This window comes from Psittacula echo, assembly GCF_963264785.1.
Source record: "Psittacula echo genome assembly, chromosome: 2".
Classification (NCBI taxonomy): Eukaryota; Metazoa; Chordata; class Aves; order Psittaciformes; family Psittacidae; genus Psittacula; species Psittacula echo.
In genome coordinates this window covers 57,915,007-57,933,720 of record NC_137737.1, presented here as the reverse complement: position 1 = coordinate 57,933,720, position 18,714 = coordinate 57,915,007, and the positions used below count along the sequence as shown (strand labels likewise).

Here is an 18,714-nt window from a genome sequence, read left to right as displayed (position 1 = left end):
TGCCAAGTCACAGGTGAGTCTAAAAAAGTGAATTTACTCAGGTAAACAGAGATAAATACTTTTATGATATGTTGGGCTTTCTAATAAAGTCTGTTGAATAACCACATAACAAAAATCCTCTACATCTGAAGAGGATGCTGCATTAGAGATGAGCAGCTTTTACTAGCTGTGTTAGTGCAGGAGAGTAATCCTCTGTTCATGCAAGTCAGCAGTTCTTCATTCAGTCTGGCTTTGAGGGCCACTTGTCAAGGGCATTTGTGAGGTTTGCCACAGTCTCCTGAAGAATAATTCCTAGAAATTACCATGGCCAAAAAAAAGATATCTTTGATTATATTAAATGAATGTATTTAGATGCTAGCATTTAAAACAAACAAAAGAAAGGGCCTGTTGGCCTATGATTGTTCTCTATTGTAATTGGGTTATAAACCCCGAATATTGAATAAGCATCTCATAAATGTACTTCTCCCTCCATGCACTGTCTGAGGTGGTGCTTACTTACATGATTTTTGACCCAGCTCTCCAAGAAAGGTCGAACAGACTTGATTCCATTTTCTCAGAAAAAGAGTTTCCTAATTCTTTGACTGCTGGAAAGTAACATTTCCCTTTGCTGCTGCAACAAGCCTTTTCAAAATTGGATTTGGAAGGCAGTATCCAGTAATCTGCCATTTTTGAAGGTTAGTCCCTGATATTGAGAAATATCTGAATAACTGACTTATTTTCTCCTCTGGTTTTAGTTTTCTACATACCCCTGTCACCTGTTTATTTCTGCCGGTTAGCTTCCCAGGTAACCCAAGAAGGCAATTTATAGAATTCTGACTTACTATTACGCACTGGTTTCAGAGAATTAATATCAGTGCATCCTGAATGAGCTAGCCTTTTTCAGTGTGCTATAAATTAAAATGTCTGTAGGTAAGAGTTACTAGAAGTTTTAAGTCAAAAAAAGCCAAAAGAGTGTTTTTTCTTATGTTTGATTTATCATGCCAAGAAAAACAAGAAATAAACAGGAAATATTTATAGTTTTAAGTCAAAAAGCCAAAAGAATGCTTTTTCTTATGTTTGCTTTATCATGCCAAAAAAACACCAAGAAATAAACAGGAAATATTTATCCTGCCAAGAAATCAGAGATGAATACCTTCAGCATAGAAGTAATAGTACTGTGCGGTGCTGTTATTTATTGTTATGATAGATGTTTATGAAAAGTGTCTATGAGTGATGCTCTGTAGCAGTGAGTTCCTGCATTTTTGTATGGTAACTGGCTGCAAAAAGGCTTTCTTCTAATTTAGTTCAGATGTTTTTTGGAAAAAAAAGAACTTTGTCAGACAGGACTTTATGTCAATAGAAGTTATTTCTGCTAATTATAAAATGAAGCAAATATTTAGCTCTGATCATACTTTATTTTAAGCTTATAATATGTCCCTTCAGAGAATTGTTAATCTGCTATAAGCCTTTGTTCTCACCTCTGAACCAGAGAGGGAAGTCCTATTGAATATTTTTTTTAGTCTGTCCCTGCCTAATGCTATAGTTCAGCAGTGTACCTCAGATATACCTAATGTCACCGCAGACACTTCTTACAGTTGGCATAGGATCATATAGAATCCTAGAATGGTTTGGTTTGGAAGGGACCTTCAAGACCATCTAGTTCCAAACCCCTGCCATGGGCAGAGACACCTTCCGCTAGACCAGGTTGCTCCAAGCCCTGTCTAACCTGGCCTTGAACACTGCCAGGGATGGGGCAGCCACAGCTTCCCTGGACAACCTGTGCCAGGACCTCACCACCCTCACAGTGAAGAACTTCTTCCTCAGATCTCATCTACATCTCCCCTCTGTCAGTTTAAATCCATTCCCCCTTGCCATGTCCCTACCTGCCCTTGTCAAAAGCCCCTCTCCAGGTTTCTTGTTGGCCCCTTTAAAGCTGCTCTAAGGTCTGCCCAAAGCCTTTTCTTCTCCAGACTGAACAAGCCGAACTCTCTCAGCCTGTCTCCATAGCAGAGGTGCTCCAGCCCTTGGGTCATCTTTGTGGCCTCCTCTGGACTTGCTCCAACAGCTCCACATCCTTATGTTGGGACCCCAGAGCTGGACACAGGACTGCGGAGGGAGATTCTCACCAGAGCGCAGTAGAGGGTGAGAATCCCCTCCTTCGACCTGCTGGTCACACTGCTGGTGGTGCAGCCCAGGACATGGTTTGTTTCTGGTCTGTAAGTGCACACTGCTGGGTCATAGAATCATAGAATAGTTAGGGTTGGAAAAGACCTTAAGATCATCTAGTTCCAACCCCCCTGCTGTGGGCAGGGACACCTCACACTAAACCATGTCACCCAAGGCTCTGTCTAACCTGGCCTTAGAACACCCCCAGGGATGGAGCATTCACAACTTCCTTGGGCAACCCATCTCAGTGCCTCACCACCCTTACAGTAGCGAGCTACCTCCTTCTATCCAATCTAAACTTCTGTTTAAGTTTGAACCCGTTACCCCTTGCCCTACCACTACAGTCCCTAATGAAGAGTCCCTCCCCAGGATCCTTATAGGCCCCTTCAGATACTGGAAGGCTGCTGTGAGGTCTCCACGCAGCCTTCTCTTCTCCAGACTGAGCAGCCCCAACTTTCTCAGCCTGTCTTCATACAGGAGGAGGTGCTCCAGCCCCTGATCATCCTTGTGGCCCTCCTCTGGACTTGTTCCAACAGTTCCATGTCCTTTTTATGTTGAGGACACCAGAACTGCACACAATACTCCAAGTGAGATCTCAGGAGAGCAGAGTAGAGGGGCAGGACCACCTCCTTTGACTTGCTGGTCACGCTCCTCTTGATGCAGCCCAGGATACGGTTGGCTTTCTGGGCTGTGAGCGCACACTGAAGCCCACTCATGTTAAGTTTCTCATCCGCCAACACCCCGAAGTCCTTCTCCGCAGGATGCACCCATCAAATGCATGTCTCTGCCATTTAGAGACAAAGATGTTGTGCATTATTTTAATGTAGTTGTCTCTGAAAATCCCTAAAACTCCTCTAGTCTGTTTGAGGGTCCTTCACTGCTCTGTCAGCAGCTATTAATTACCATGGCAGAATAGACAGTTACAGCCTTGAATATTTTCCAGTACTTAGCTGGACAGCACAAGAAGCAAAATATTTCTAGTAATGAGAAATAATATTTGAATCTTCTGCTGTCTTTAAAGTGCAGTTAAGTCTTCAGACAGCAGATTTCCAGCAGGTCATAGATCTTTCTCTCCTAGCTGTCCATCTCAAGCAATGGTAGATAGGCAGAAACGTCTGTCTCTGGAAAACTTGTCTCATATCTATGTCTGGAGATACAGTGTGGGCACAGTGATGTGTCTGCATGTCTTCTGGCCTTGGCAATGCTCAGGAAATGACTGCACATGCTCCTAAGTGCTCTGCTCAGAGTTGGGGCCTTAACTCCCAAGGTCTCCTCAAACCTCAGCTGTTCTGCATTCTCTGCTGTTCCTGGTGCAGTTTACTGTTTATCCAGTCCAGTACTAAGATCCGTAGATTGCATCTGCCTTGTCCGGCCTGGCAGCTGTGCTAGTTTGACACTTGATTGGGCAATGGGATGATAGTAGGAAGATGAGCTGTCCTCGAGGTCTTTGTCCATCTACATAGTAACAGCAGATCCTTAGCATGCAGCCTGGGCGAGCAGGAGCGAAGGAACCAGGAATCAAAAGGGCATCAGTGTGTGGTAGGAGCACAGGACTCGCCTGCAGGTACTGTAATACCATCAGTGCCTGATACCTTTGATACTGTTTATCTTCATGCATATTTATATTTCAAATTTTAACATTATACTGATGGAGTTCCACTCTTATTTCTTCCCAAATAAAATAAATGTTGAAAAAGTTTCTAAATACAAAGAACTGTGCAAGGCTTTTGGAAACAGTGAATGCTTTTGGTAAATGCATCTGTTGGCTTACTCCTCAGTTGTGATGATCTGCTTGCAGAAGTTAAAAGCCGTCTGCATGCATAGAAGATAAGATGTGATTTCACAGTGTGCTCAGTTTCGTACAGAGGGAGAGAGTTTAGTACATACATGTTTGCATTTTATGTGAAAGAACAGAAGCTGTATCTGTTGTACTTTGGAAGAAAAAAAAGATCCATTGAGATAAACCTGTTTAGGTGTAAGTTTTTTGTTGTTTTAAGAGGTAATTCAGTGAAAGCAGCAGCTTTCCCATGATTTGCAGGGTGGAAAGGATGAAGCAAAGCCCTACTGAAGACTGGAGTTGTCATTGGTTGCTTTTTAATTTATTTTTAACTTTTTCTAGTTTTGAAGCAGCATTTCATTCATTCTGAGTGAAACACCTCTGTACCTCTGTAGTCAGTCCTTTCTCTGCAAAGCCATTAGGTTATTAGATGTTGTGACTGCCTGAAATTCAGTGAAGAATTTTGAAACCAAAGCAAGCTGTAGGAGGCAACACACTGTTTTATCCAACTCTTTTCCTTTCACTGTATCTTGTTAGTAGTTCATATATATACATATATTATATATATATACATATATTCATATATACAGCACAGATGAGAATTCATCAGTTATTTTGAAACTCTGCATGACTAGGTAGAATGACAGACTCCTGTGGTTTGGAAGTGCTGAACGGTGAGGCTGTATCTCGGATACATAGAATCATAGAATAGTTAGGGTTGGAAAGGACCTTGAGATCATCTAGTTCCAACCCGCCTGCCATGGGCAGGAACACCCCACAGTAAACCATGTCACCAAGGCCTCATCCAACCTGGCCTTGAACACCGCCAAGGATGGAGCATTCACAACCTCCCTGGGCAGCCCATTCCAGTGCCTCACCACCCTCTCAGTAATTTCTTCCTTATATCCAATCTAAACTTCCCCTGTTTAAGTTTGAACCCGTTACCCCTTGTCCTGTCACTACAGTCCCTGATGAAGAGTCCCTCCCCAGCATCCTTGTAGTACCTGAAGTACCTCCTTAGCTGATCCTTAGTCGTGTTGTCCTGCACAGCTCACATTAGCAGTGATTAATGGCTCTGAAAATAAATAAATAAATCAATTAGTTGCAGATCTTATCTTTAATTTATGCAAAAGTATTTTCTACTGTAACCAAGGAGCGTAATTTATCTCTGTGTTGCTTCTTAATAGACTAAACAAAACCAAGGCCCAGGCATTGTTTTGTGCTTGTTGATACTGCTAGGTTGTTGGCCTTGGTCAGATAGTGCTTTCCTAAATGATACTTGTATGTGGTTCAGGAGGCATTTGTAGCAGATAATGTGGGTACCACCATATTCCTCTACTGCAGGGTAAGGGCACTGTTTAGTCTCTGGGCCAGGAAGTTGTTCTTGTTTCTTACTTAATAATGCAGATATTGATAGTGTGTTTTTATGGAATGTTGCAGAATATGTGCCTAACCTCCGCAGGGTCATAGGAGTCAGTGCCTCCTGCCTCAAATTAGAATCATAGAATAGTTAGGGTTGGAAAGGTGTTAGGGTTTCAGGTGGGATCTGAAAAAATCAATAGCTTGACCTAACTGTGTCTGCTCTGAGCAAGGATTTAGGCTAGATGATGCCAGAGGTTCCTTCTAACTCAAAGCAGGTTTCTGATACTCAGCCTAAACCTTTGTTAATCACAGGTTCTGTCATAGCAATGAGATACTGCGTGAGGTGCGGTTCCCCATGTTCTTTAGATTCCCTATTGCGTATTCTTTGAATAAATGTCTTTTTTGGACCATCACTTAAAGACAGATGGCTTTTCTTACCCATGTTTTGCTCTGTGAAGTTCAGAAGTGTCTCTTTGTGCTTATTGTGGGCACTTTGTTGGAATATTTTATGTTTTCAGGGATAATTTTTCTTCCCTTTGTTTTCTCAGAAGGGATGTGTATGCCTGTGATAAGTGCATTTCCAGTCATATAGGCCAGAAGATTCTGAGCTTGTGAACGTGACATGCAGACACGTACAATGTGAAACCTGTAGAAAAATTCGTGTTACTGCATAGTAAGTATTTTTTTTTGTAGTATTTATTTTTAGCCTACTTTAAGGCAGAGGATGCAACAAGTTTATACTGTATCCTTTTATCATAGCTACGTTCCGTTTTCCTGACAAGTTATGTAGCTCAAGATATAAAAGGAAGGATTTGCTTTGTTGCATTTACTGCTCATTTATGTAAACATCTAATGTTAAAAATGTTTCTTTCTCTTTTCAACATAGGTAAATAGCAAGAAACAAACAATGGACACTCAATTATTTTCCCCATTATTAGGAGCAATTACTAGTACGCCACCTCCGCTAGAATCTTCCCATCTATATAGTAACTGGTCAACATGTGAAGAGGATATTGGCTCTAAAACTTCTTTTCAGGACTGCGCAAAGAAACGGTATGAGCATTCTTGGTGTAATCTTATGGTGGTGTTCTGGAATACCGATATTATGGAGCAGAACAAATGGAATCCGAATCTTTTTAGGAAGAGTTTTGGGGATAACTAGAAACTCAATGAATTTTTTTTTGCTCTATAATAGTTATTATAAAGGTTGTGAAAAAGGTAGGGGGTCTGTATGTGTATAGATGTGTATGTTTGCATGTAAAACATTTTAAAATTTGGGAAGAATTCTACATTTAGGGAATGAAATGAGAAAATGCCATATGTAATTGAAAACTCCTTAAGGAAAATACTTTCCTTCTGTGCCTCCCACCCCTCAGTGCCATAGCTCGTTATGATCCTTCTTGATATATAGAGCATTTCCTGGAACATGAACAATGCAGAGGGTGTTAGAGACAGGTCAAGTGTGGGTGGTGCCTCTGCCACTGAAAGCATAAATTTGCATGCAACTACTCTTGAAAATATGCCAACCTTCTGTCTTCCCATGATATAATGCACTCAAGTTTGATTTTATATATATATAAAAAAAATCAATTGCAGTTTTGGATGCTGAATGAATGCAAAGGGTCTTCGTTACTTGAATCATGAAACATTTTTATTCCCTTGGAGCTCTCCGCTCTGCCCAGGTCCTGACTATTGCAGGCAATTCTGATCATCCAGTCTTAATAATGCGGTAAAATTAGTAAAGGTGCAGAGCAGGGCAGTGAGGCTGGAGAGGGGTTTGAAAGTTTCCACGTCAGTGGAGAGTAAATAAAACTTCTCTTCAGTTTTGGTAAGTCAGCTCTGCTGAGGAATGATTTTTATAAAATCATGAATGATACAAGGGTTGCAAGGAACAGGGAATGATTATAGAAACTGAGAGGTGCCCACTGGTTGCCAATTGGTTCTCTCCTTCATATTGGTGATTTTATGGCTTGTGCACAGACACTGAAATTGTAACATTAGAACTATTCCAGCCTTAAAATGTAAACCATGATTTCATATTAGGCTTCCCTCTCTCTTCTTTCCATCTTAATGCCAAGTGCTGGCAACATAATATTGCTTTTGGGGGGTTGGTTTGTACAGACTGGCACAGCAGCTTTTGACACTGTTGTGATGCTGTTAGCATTGATTATGTCAGTCTCACTGCAGTTTTTTTATCACTTGCCTAGTAAGAAAGAGGAAGTTTTATGTGAGGAGAAAGAGGAGTCCACTGGTTCAAAAGGTGCTGAAAGGGTACAGTTAAAGAAGATACATGCACTACATATTTTTTTTAATAAAAGGTTATATAGCTTTAGTACTAGCTGTAAGTGCTGAGTTTAAGCTCTGAGTGGCAATCCACTTATAAAAATATACAATCTCTTCTTAAAAGCAGCCTTTAGATTATTGTAAGGTAGCAAATGCAGTATGTCCCCAAAGGAAGACAACACATCTAATGTCTCTCCTCAAAGGCTATGGACTTGTCCTCAGCTTCAGTTCTTAAGTTAATCACAACAGCTGGAACAGCACACAGATGTGGCAAAGCTACCATTTCCATTTGCCTGTTGATCTTTCATCTTCTGCAACCCTCCTCCTCCCACCCTGGAAGGCCTTGGAGGATGATCTTGGGTGTTTTGGTGAGGAGCTGCAGGTCTTGCTTCATTTGTCCTGTTGTTCTTTGTCTGCAGGAGCAGGCTTACTTGCTGCCACAAACACGGTGCCAGGCTGGAAATTTGTGTTCTGTTTGGTATAGTTGTAAGCAATTTGGCATGGCTTTGCCTTTCCTGCGTGCTGGTTATTTTCATGTATTCTTTTTATGTTGCTCTGCCTTGGTAGGCAGTAAATTCTCATTTTTGAATTCAGTTGTCCTGTGATTGATGGAGGGTAGTTTATTCAGAGACCAGAAGGCAGGAATGTAGTTGACTTCTTTTCCATGTGTTTTGGTGGGTTTCATGGGTCGTATCTTCCTGTCAGGATATACTGGGATGTTACCTTACAAGATGCTTCCTGACATGTCACATTACCAAGAATTTTCAGGTTGCTGGTAGCGAACAGTGCTGGCTTGAGACAAAAGGCAGGGGAAGGTGTTTCTAGTCCCTTGTTTGAACAAGTGATCGCATTAAGAAATAGAATTTGTCAAATACTCGGTTTCTCCTGCCTTGAATTGCATTTTAATGTTCCTGGTGCCTGTACCAGAAGGAACACACAAGCATTTCATGTCACTTCCATCTAGTGTGTAAAATCTGTTTGGGCAATTTTAGACTTCTGCTGTCCTGTGCTTGTTCTTTCCTACGATTATCTTTTTCATTTATAGTCATTCCAGCTTCCTTCTGACCTGTGTGTGGTTCTAAAATGGCCAGTGATTTTAATTTCTATGCCACACTGTAAATTGACCTGTCTCTTGCTGAAAATCATCATCTAGATGCAAGCTTTCATTTCTGATCTGTGTTTGGTTGCAGCAATTGGAAATAAATAGGCCTCCTTACGAAAAATGAGAAAAAGAAAAAAGTTTGCCATCTGACAAAGGCACAGAAGAGATCTTGACCACCTGGTGGTCAAGGAGCAGTTGCAGTTCATAATACATTCATAAAACATTTTCAAGAATTCTTGCACTTACGCATATCCTAAACAAAAACACACACCAGATTCCTTCTGGAAGGAGCTGTATGGTCAGGAAGTAAGTAAAAAGGTAGTTAGGAGTCAAAATGTGGTGAGGTCTTAAAAGCTAGTAAGGCGTAGCTGTCTAATTTTCACTGTGGCAAGAGATTAACAAGGTGATAGTTGTGGTAGTTTATCCCACATTTTATAGTTGTTAATTAGCAAAATCAGCATGATTATGAGGTAGCATTAGCAGATGATGTAGTTGTTGGGATAAATTGACACCAGGGAAGACTGAGAGATCTTCAGGGACACTGAAATGAATCAGCCGAGTGAGAATAGGATGATGACTGAAATTTATTGGAGCAAAACAATGTGTTAGAGGGAAGGGGATCTTGATGATGTTATGTTTAATTAACTGCTGAGTAAGAGTTAGATGTCATTAGACAGCTCTTTAAAGATCTCATTTTGCACCTGAAGTAAAAGTTGGGCTTGTGTAAGAGTAGTGATGGTTGAGCAACTTTGGTATTTATCTGGAATATTTAATACAGTTTTGACCAACTCCTTTCTAAAGGGGATTGAAAAGTAATTCAATTTAAGTATAACTTAAATGTTTGGAGATTAAAATTACAGTTATTGAATTAAGGAAATAGATAATTTAGAATCCTCAAGATTTTGAGAAGATTGATCATATTAATCCTCTGAAGGAGACACTCAAGGTCTGAAGAAATGTCTATAAACTAAGTTATGTTGTTTGAAAAGAGAGAAAAATCTTTTGCTGCTCCTTACTCTTCACTTAACAGCTTGAGAAATGTCTGGTGAAGTGAGAAGTTAGAGAAGTTGTTCTGCTTCATTTAAGCTATAGAATTCATGAGTGCAGGAGGGGTTTTCTATATATGTGTGCTGAGATTACATTAAATGCAGAACACTTAGCAGATGCTGCTGAAATAAATCAAAGGTTTAATCCTTTACTTTTCCTTTTGCCTGTTTTGTTTAGGAGAAAAAGACTTTCTAAGCTTTTTTGATTTTGTTGGTTTTTTTCAGGGCACCAGTAAACCTTTCTTATTCTGGCAGTGGCCCTGATATGTTTGGGCTAGTGTCAAGCATTTTAGAGGAGCCAAGCAAGCCAGAACCAGTTACAGACTGGTAAGTTTGATCTGAAAGTTCTTATATGTGCGTATTGGGTTTTATGTCCTTTGTCACAGAGATATACGTTTTTAGTTACTTCACAGTGTTGAGTAATGAAGGTTTTATAAATCCCCTTGAAATGTAGAGGTGTTCTTCTTTACTGCAGTTGCCAATAAAAAAAAAGGCAACAAACTGTTAGAAATGCAAATTTTCTAGTCTTCTATCAGTCTACAGCATTTGGGCGGAGAGCGGAAAATCTCATTTTAGCCGGTAGGGAGTTGACTGAATACAGTCAAATCTAAAATATTTAATAAATCTGAATAAACTCTGCAGTTCTCAATATACAGATTATAAATGTTAGAGAACAGCATTAGTAGTCAGATTTCACATAGCGTTTTCTCAACTGCAGTAGGAGTACTTCCACAGCTTATGTTTTAGAGGAGGGCTGTGTATGATTAGCCAAGAATGTAATGGGGGAAACATGCATGTTGAGGGAATGACAGTGGTACGTGAACTGTTTTAATGTAAGAAATTTCTTAAACCATTACAGGAGGCTTGTTTAACTTTGTTACAGGAATTCTCTTTCGAGATTGTTTCCACCTATGTGGGCACCTGACCTTGGAAGCAATGGTGAATTCTCAGGGCTCTCATCTAAGCACTCTGTTGAAAATCAGGATTTTTCAACCCTGATGGGTACACAGAACTGCTATCAGGAGCACTTGCAGAAGTCACATGATGTGGAGATGTTACACAGAGGTTTGGAAGATCTTAATCTCATACAGTCTTGGCTTTCTCCGTCTGGCCCTTGCACTCAGCCTGATAATATTCTGAAGAACAGTTACCCTGACAATTCCTCTTTGCAAAATAATAATGCAATTCATCAAGAAGGGTTTTCATTTCAAAATGTACACTATAATCAGCATTTGGGCAGTTATGATCATGCAAGTTTAAATGGAGACTATGACAAAAATGGTTCCAATTTTAGCACTTTTTCTTCTCAGAAAAGAGTTAAAGAAGGCACTAGCATTCAGAAAGAGTTTTGGAAAGCTGAAAGAGCAAAAGGCAGAGCTCTGAGAAATTGTACTCAAGAACAAGCTAAGTATTCCCCTGCTATTTCCAACCAACCTGTTGATGACTCTTGGGATAAAGTGTCTCAGGACAACCACTTGTTTTCTAAAAGATATGGAAACTTTACAGCTGCTCATAAATTACAGTCATCTGTTCATCCATCACCATATTTTTTCAATCAGCCCCCTAAAGAGAATATTTTTTCTAGAGGAACAGACAAAACAGCACAGGAAAACCATGTGCAAAATGGTCGTCATAGCTTTACTTCAGGGGATGCTCTTAATAATAATGACTGTAAGATCCATAGTAGTCCTAAAGAATGCTCTCATAAGGTATCAGAATATGATTTATCTCTAAAAAATGTTATGCAAAATGGGAGTTACTCATCGTACCATGGACGTACGTGGCTGGATGGGCTGGATGTACAGGCTACATCAGACATCCTGCGTGGAAAGCAAGTGGTAACAAGTCCGCAGTTGTCTTCAGGGGTTTCAGCCATGTCTGTTGGTTATCCCACACATCAGTCTGTAATGCAGTCCTACTACCCACAGATCTTACCCGTCTTCCCGTCAGGGAAGGATGGAAGGTCACAAATACCAAATGGTGTTTCTAATAATTTGGGAGTTTCTAATTCCATCTCAGAAAATCCAAAGCAAATGAAAGCCATTGGACAATTGCAGCACAATTCATTGCCTAATAAGGAGGGGCAATACCACAAATGCCCCATTGATTTTCCATCTGACCAGTTAACTCAGCAGAATGCTGTAAATGAAGACACTGAAAAATACCACAGATTTCAAAAAAAACAGACCCAAGGAAATAGTAATAAAGATGATAAAAGAGGCAGAAGGAATTGGACTCCTCATTTTGGAGATACAACCCCAAATCATCAGCAATTCAATATGTTCCGAAAAAAGCATGAACAGAATGGTGGTAACATGTCAGATTTCATCAATCCTTCTTTTTTTCCTTCTTTCCCATTAATGTCTGATTTTAAACAAAATCCTGGCTTTCCTCCACTTAATCCTCATCTCTTTTCATCAGCAAATAACTTCAGTTTCCCTCCATCACCTTTTCCATTCTCAGAACTTGTTGATCTTTTTCATTACGATGACTTGAGCCACTTGTATCCCTTTATCAATGATCTGTTTTGTGGAGAAATAGCTGCACCGTACTTTCCATTTCCAACATCATTTAACAAGTACAGACCTCTGAGAAATCGCAGTGGACCTGCTAATGAGCTTCACATCCGACTGGAGGAGTGTTATGAGCAGTGGAGAGCTTTGGAGAAAGAGAGAAAGAAGGTAAAACACAATTGACCAAATTTCCCATCAAAGCTGTCACTACTTTGGAGGAGGCGAGAATTCTGGTGTCATGTTGTTAGTTTTAAATACCTAGAACAACATCTGCAGCATCTGCTTTGAATACAATGCTTGTATTGTTTGGCACAACTGGGTTTAAATCGTGTGGCTTTGAGTTTCAGTGTCTAAATCACTTTCCCTTAGAATACAACATTTCCATTAACCCACAATATTTGCTACATCAAATGTAGTAGCAATGTCACTGGCCAAAGCTCTGAGTTATCGTTAGCTTGGATGGTTTTTATTAATATGGTCAATAAAAAGTCATTAGCTAGTTGTTATTAATTCCATAAGCCTTTGCTATGACTCTAGATGATATGATGATATATCAGGGCCCTCACTGCCACAGGTGGTTTTTAAGTACTGTCAGTTTATGGCCCTTAATGCTCTTAAAGGTTCATGTTGCAGGGTTTGGTTAGATGGATTTATCTTCTTATCACATACTTGTCTCTGGCTAAATCTTTAACTCAAGTAACTCAAGTATTACATACCCAGGCTCTCCATTTAAGGAGAGAAATTTTTGTGGTGTGTTTTAGTTTTGTTGGTTGTTTTTTTGTTGTGGGTTGTTAGGGGTTTTTTGTTGTTTGGGTTTGTGGTGAGTTTTTCTTTCTTTTTTTTTTTTTTGTTGTTGTTGTTGTTGTTGTTGTGGTTTTTTGGGTTTTTTTGTTTGTTTTTGTTTTTTTTTCCTGGCAGTGATATAATAGTATCTTTCTCGTATTAGACTAACTTGGATCAAGTCCATTCTCAGTGATCCAACTTTAGCCTAGTGATCTACACAGGCTTTCTCAGTCATTAGGTTTTGTAGTTACAGCCTACTCCTGCAGATAGCTTTAACAGTATAAACTGTTCTCTGCCCCACAAGCCATCTGCCATAGCAGGGCTCGCATTCCCACAGCCAAAATATTTACGCCTCAGAAGGGGATGACTGCATCTTGACTGCCTGAAAAGAATGTGCTTGGGCTGTGTTAATCCGTTGCTTGTAGGTACAGTTTTGGAGAATGCTATAGGTCAGCTGTACGTATGTGTATGGGAAGGGTCTGTCTTCTGACATTCTCAAACTTCTGATATTCTCACCCTACATTAATTTATTAAGAGTGTTGACAGAAAACTCCTCCCAGCGGGACTTGCATATAATTCTATCTAATCTATCTAATCAGTCAACCCTTTCAGCTCTCAGAAACCTGTTCAGTGCAGCTGCTTTGGAGTGCACAGCAACAGTGAACTTACCTGTTAACTTGTATAAATCTCACCTTTCTAGGCATCTCACATTTAAAAAAACCTCATGAATTGCCTGTGATATTAAATGTGCATAAAGATTAATACTGGTAATTGCTTATTAGTTGTTATTCTTAAATACCTGGTGTCATATGAATTTATGTTTTTTTCTGAATGTTAGGCTTCTGAGATGAATGCAGGTGGAGTCAGATGGCTCTTCGAATTCATGTTAGGTGAGGGCAGAGACTAAATACTATGGATGTGTCAGTAAACCAAAAAGAAAAGAGCTTAAGCACATATTTTCAGTCTGAACGTGCACATAGTATGAATATGGACTTAACCTTGCCTTGAACTGCAGTGTGGTACTAATCTTTCTCTCCTGAGTCTGTTGTACACTGAAGAAGGAATGAGATAGAGAATCACCTGATAGTTGTGTCTTTTTTACTTCAGGTGTAAGAAGCTCCTGTCTAAAAGTAGGTGATGTTTAGTCGCTTTCTGCACTGTATAGTGATTTGGCCAGTTCCTTTCTCAGTGGGGAATTTAGCGGCTGTGTTGCTGACTTTCTCAGAGCTGATACCTATTTATGTTAAATCTGGCTTAATCCTGATGCACTTCAAATACAGCTTACGTTGGTGTGATCACCTGTTTCTTTTGATAATAATCATAGTATGTGACATTTGAAAGGAATACCTGGGGTGCTGCGTAAGACTTTTTTTGCCTGTGGTCTGTGTCCAAGATGCATTAAAATACATTACATTGTACAGCTTTGTAAAGCTGCCAGTGAGCATTGTACTCTAAGGTGGAGCTGAATTACAGAAGTGTTTTCATTCTCACGGCATTGTACATCTAAACAGGTATTTGGGAGCATTTTTCTGCAAATACTGTCAGAAGTAAAGATAGAAAATGCACTTCTAATGTATTTGAAAATTCTAAGTGGCCCCAAAATATGGTTTGTAATACTGTAGTAATTTCAGACATGTACAATGGCTATTTATTTCCCTTTCAGACTGAAGCTGACCTTGCAAGAAACTTCCCAGGAAAGCGCATATCTAGCTCAAATACCACTCCCGTGTCCCGCCTTCCTGCTAACCCATCACGAGTTGATCGCTTGATTGTTGACCAGTTGCGAGAACAAGCCAGGGTAAGTCTTCTTGAGCTCCAATTCCTGATTTCTTTTCAGTGTTCTGTTTGTTTAATAAAGATTTATGTATGTTTAGTGATTTTTTGGTGTTCTCAATGTCTGGCAGGTGCTCAATTTAGTAGGAAGGATGGAAAGGCTTCGTGGTACCCCTGTACACAGTAACATATCCACTACATTGAAACACCATATGGAAGCCATTCATGTAACACAGGCAAAGCGTAAGGATGAGATTGTTAGTGCTGCTAATCCACAGAGACAACGAGCACTGCGTTATAGTAATGAGAAAGGTAACTGCTTTCCATTCCTTTGGTTTTAAAAGCTTTTTGAAAGTTTTAATTGAAGACATAAGCCATTTGAAATACGCGAAATAGGCAGCAATTATTGTAACTGCAGAAAAAAAAAGTGTAAACCTACACCTGTTACTTTTTAAACGACTTTTAAACGATTTTTTTGTTCTTTTCTGCTTTTCTATTGGTACTTTGAAACATTTTCCTCTTCACTAAGAGAGCTGTAAAAACTCTCTGGTGATGTTATATAACTAAGTATTTGTCCTAAAAGTGAAAATGTATGTGTTTTTAGCAAGTTGAATTATTTTTTTTTTTTATTAGTGTTATTCCTACTCTTCATCTTATAAAACACACAGAAAAAATGTTGGTGCTGTGTTAATTGGTTATGTCTAATTACCTAAATCACAAAAACACCAGAAATTGCATTTTGTGAATCCCAGTGTCTGCTGAAGTAAAGCCAGAATAATTTGTAGCAGCAATATGTACTTCTGTAGAAGTAATGCAAAATGAGGGAAGTTGCTTTCCCTTTCAACACCACAGTGTGAGTGATAGCTTGCTATTCAGTATAGTGATCATACAGCTGATACCTGTAGGAATTCAGGGTTTGGAGGTAAAGATCATACTATTTTTTCTTCAGAAAACACCTGTGTCTCAGAGAATTATTTCCAAAGAGGAATGCACATCTCCTGCCTCCTCCCATCCGTTTTTTGGATCCTTACTCAGCACTGTCCTGTATTGTCTTATTTCCTGTTGCTGCCATGATGTGTTCCTTTGGCTTCCAGCAATGTGTATGGGATAGTTCTTCCTTGTAAGAAGGAGAAGATAGACTGTAAAGAGAGTCAAGATGTTTTCCTTTCACAAGTTAGGTGTCAATCTTGATGTTATATCCGTAAAAGTGATAGTCCTAGATGCAAACCAGCTTCTAAAATTACTCCTAAAATTGTGTGACATTTCCCAAGCATAAGCCAGGAAACAGGTGAGCGTTAAAAAAAAAAAAAAAAATTTCCTACAAACCGTGTTTTTGATAATGCTTCATAGTAAAGGCATATGGAAGCATTATTTAAACCATCCTGTATCCTACTTGTAGTTAGAAAAATTGCAATTAGTCATTTACAATTAGTGGTAACATCTGCAGTGCAGTTACGTTTCTGAAGAAGAGCTGTGCTGCTGTTGGGTGTCTAAGCACAATCTAAATCACATGCAGAAAAGCCTTCAGTGTGTTTTCTTCACTGTGAAACATGTTTGTTTGAGTTCTGCTGTTAGTGCTTATATACACCAAGTTCAGCATTGAGCCCTTCCTTACTGTGACGCTGGGTGGGAATCAGTATCACTGCAAGGAAGATAACGGAGTTAAAAAGGATTGCATTAAGCTTATCTGGCTGGAATTGAGTGGGCAGTTTTACTAACCGTGCTTGTTGAGTAAAAGTGTGCAGCTGCGGGGAACAAAAGCCAGCAGAATGCTGGGTTACATCCGCAAAGACATCTCCAGCAGAGATAAAGATGTTATCCTACTGTACTCAGCGCTCATCAGGCCACATCTGGAATACTGTGTCATGTTTTGATCCCTGCTGTACAAAAAAGATGTGAACAGGGTGGAGAGGGTCCAGAGAAGGATCACAAAGATTATCCAAGGACAGGGCAGCTGTGTGAGGAAAGGCTGAGAGAGATGAGTTTGTTCAGCCTTGAAAAAGAAGGGTCAGAGGAGACCTTACCACCGTGTTCCAGTATTTAAAGGGTGGATACAAAGAAGGTTGATACTCCCTTTCTACAAGGGGTCACATGGGAAGGACAAGGAGTGATGGGTACGAATTACTTCTGGGGAGGTATCAGTTGGACACCAGGGGAAAATTTTTCAGAATGAGAACAATCAGCCCGTGGAATAATCTTCCCAGGGAAGTGGTGGGTTCCCTAGTGTTCAATACTTTCAAGATTTTGCTGGGACAGGGTGCTGGGCGATCTGGTCTAGGTCATGCTTTGCCAAGAAAGGTTGGACCAAATGATCCCTGAGGTCCCTTCCAACTTTGGATCCTACATTAATTAAATAGGCTTAATTATTGCATCACAAGTGTGGTGGTTATACCACTCAATTCTGGACACAGGTATGGTTGCTGTTAGTGTGAGATGTTAACAGCTAACTGATGGAATTCAACCAATGCAACACCAGTGTATTTTGTTAGCTGTTTCTTTAGCACACTTCGTGTACCAGTGATGGGTTGAACAAACTTACTAATTTTTAAAATATATTAATATTACCAGGCCAGTGTATACAAGCGTAACCTGTAACATATTTTTCCATTGTAGATGTTCTGGCTCTGGCAGCTGCCATTAGAGACTTGGCTGCTTCCACACGCAAGGCTCGTACCGCTTTATGGTGTGCGCTGCAGATGACCTTGCCAAAAAACTCTTCAAGCAGTCCAGTAAAACCAGAAGTTGTTGAAAGGGCATTGCAGGAGCTTTGTCCTCCAAACACAAGCACACAAGAAAAAAAGCAGCATGGAGCATGAAAACAAAAGATGCAAAAAAGAAAAACCTGAGGAACCCAGGAAGATTCTGGAATAATAGCTAATAATAATAATAACAACAACAAAAGGGAGGCTGAGGATGGGGAGGGAAGGGCAAAGTGTCCTGCCCGGTACCATGGATGGTGTTTTTGATAAGCTATCAAAAGCTATCAAAAAAAGCAAAAGGGTTACCATGACTGATTAGTGCTGCAGTTCTGTTACTGTGATTCTGATGTTGAGACACACATCTTGTAATAGTGTTAATGCAATTTTAATATTGCTGGTATTGCAGAGTCTGCTATGTAAGAATTTTGTTATTAAGACGAGTTAAATAGTAGCATTTCCTTGTGTGCTTCTCCAAAGCTATGTATCAGCTGTGAGTCAAGCCATGACCTGAGAAACCGGAGTGTGGAAGAACTTAATTCTCTCTCTCTTTTTTTTTTTTTTTTAAATGTTAATTATGCAATTTAGCATGCTAAAACCAACAAACAAAAAAATCCATTAGAAAGGTATTTCAGAATTGTTCAGGGCTTTTTTTGCACCATTATGTGTTTCTTTTGAGTGCCAAAAGTGATCATGAAGTAGTTTGCATCCCGTCACTGTGCAGAGCAATCCACGTTTCTGTGGTGTTTCTTGTGGCAGGGAGTCAGATAATTCAGATTAGCGCTAACAGAGTTTGACAAGAATAATCAGTGTTTAATGGTGGTTGTGTGAGATGCTTCAGCAGTCACGCTGCCGCTTCAGTTCCTAGCTAAATCAGTGTAAACCAAGCTTTTCCACAGCATAGTCCATTTAAAATTCTCCATAAAAAAAGAAGAAAGGTTTTGTAGCTTTGCAGTGAGTACTGCATTGAAGTATACGTTAGCAGGTGATATAAAGTTGTCACTCAGGATTAGAAATTAGATTTACTGATTCCTCAGTGGGTTAAAAACCAGTAACTATATAACATAGTATGCACTTAATTAAAGAAAATTGCTGTTTGTTAATATAAGTTCATGGTACTATAATTTTCAGAAACATTCCATATTTATTTTAATATGTTTATTGAATGTTTATTTAAAAATCTATTTTAGTAATATGAAGTTGGATATTTTGCCAAATCTTCCGAATAATCAGA

General features: G+C 39.6%; 1 protein-coding gene across 1 annotated transcript; it reads left to right on the top strand.

Annotated features, from left to right (window-relative positions):
* The first annotated feature begins 5,834 nt into the window (after positions 1–5,834).
* On the top strand, positions 5,835–18,507 carry LOC308218053 (uncharacterized protein). Its single transcript, XM_080611629.1, is given in 8 exon segments — positions 5,835–5,957; positions 6,171–6,337; positions 9,941–10,042; positions 10,599–12,396; positions 14,675–14,809; positions 14,916–15,096; positions 17,398–17,594; positions 17,596–18,507. Coding segments are annotated over 7 exon segments (2,619 nt in total). The 5' UTR covers positions 5,835–5,957; positions 6,171–6,191; the 3' UTR covers positions 17,656–18,507.
* Positions 18,508–18,714: the final 207 nt, after the last annotated feature.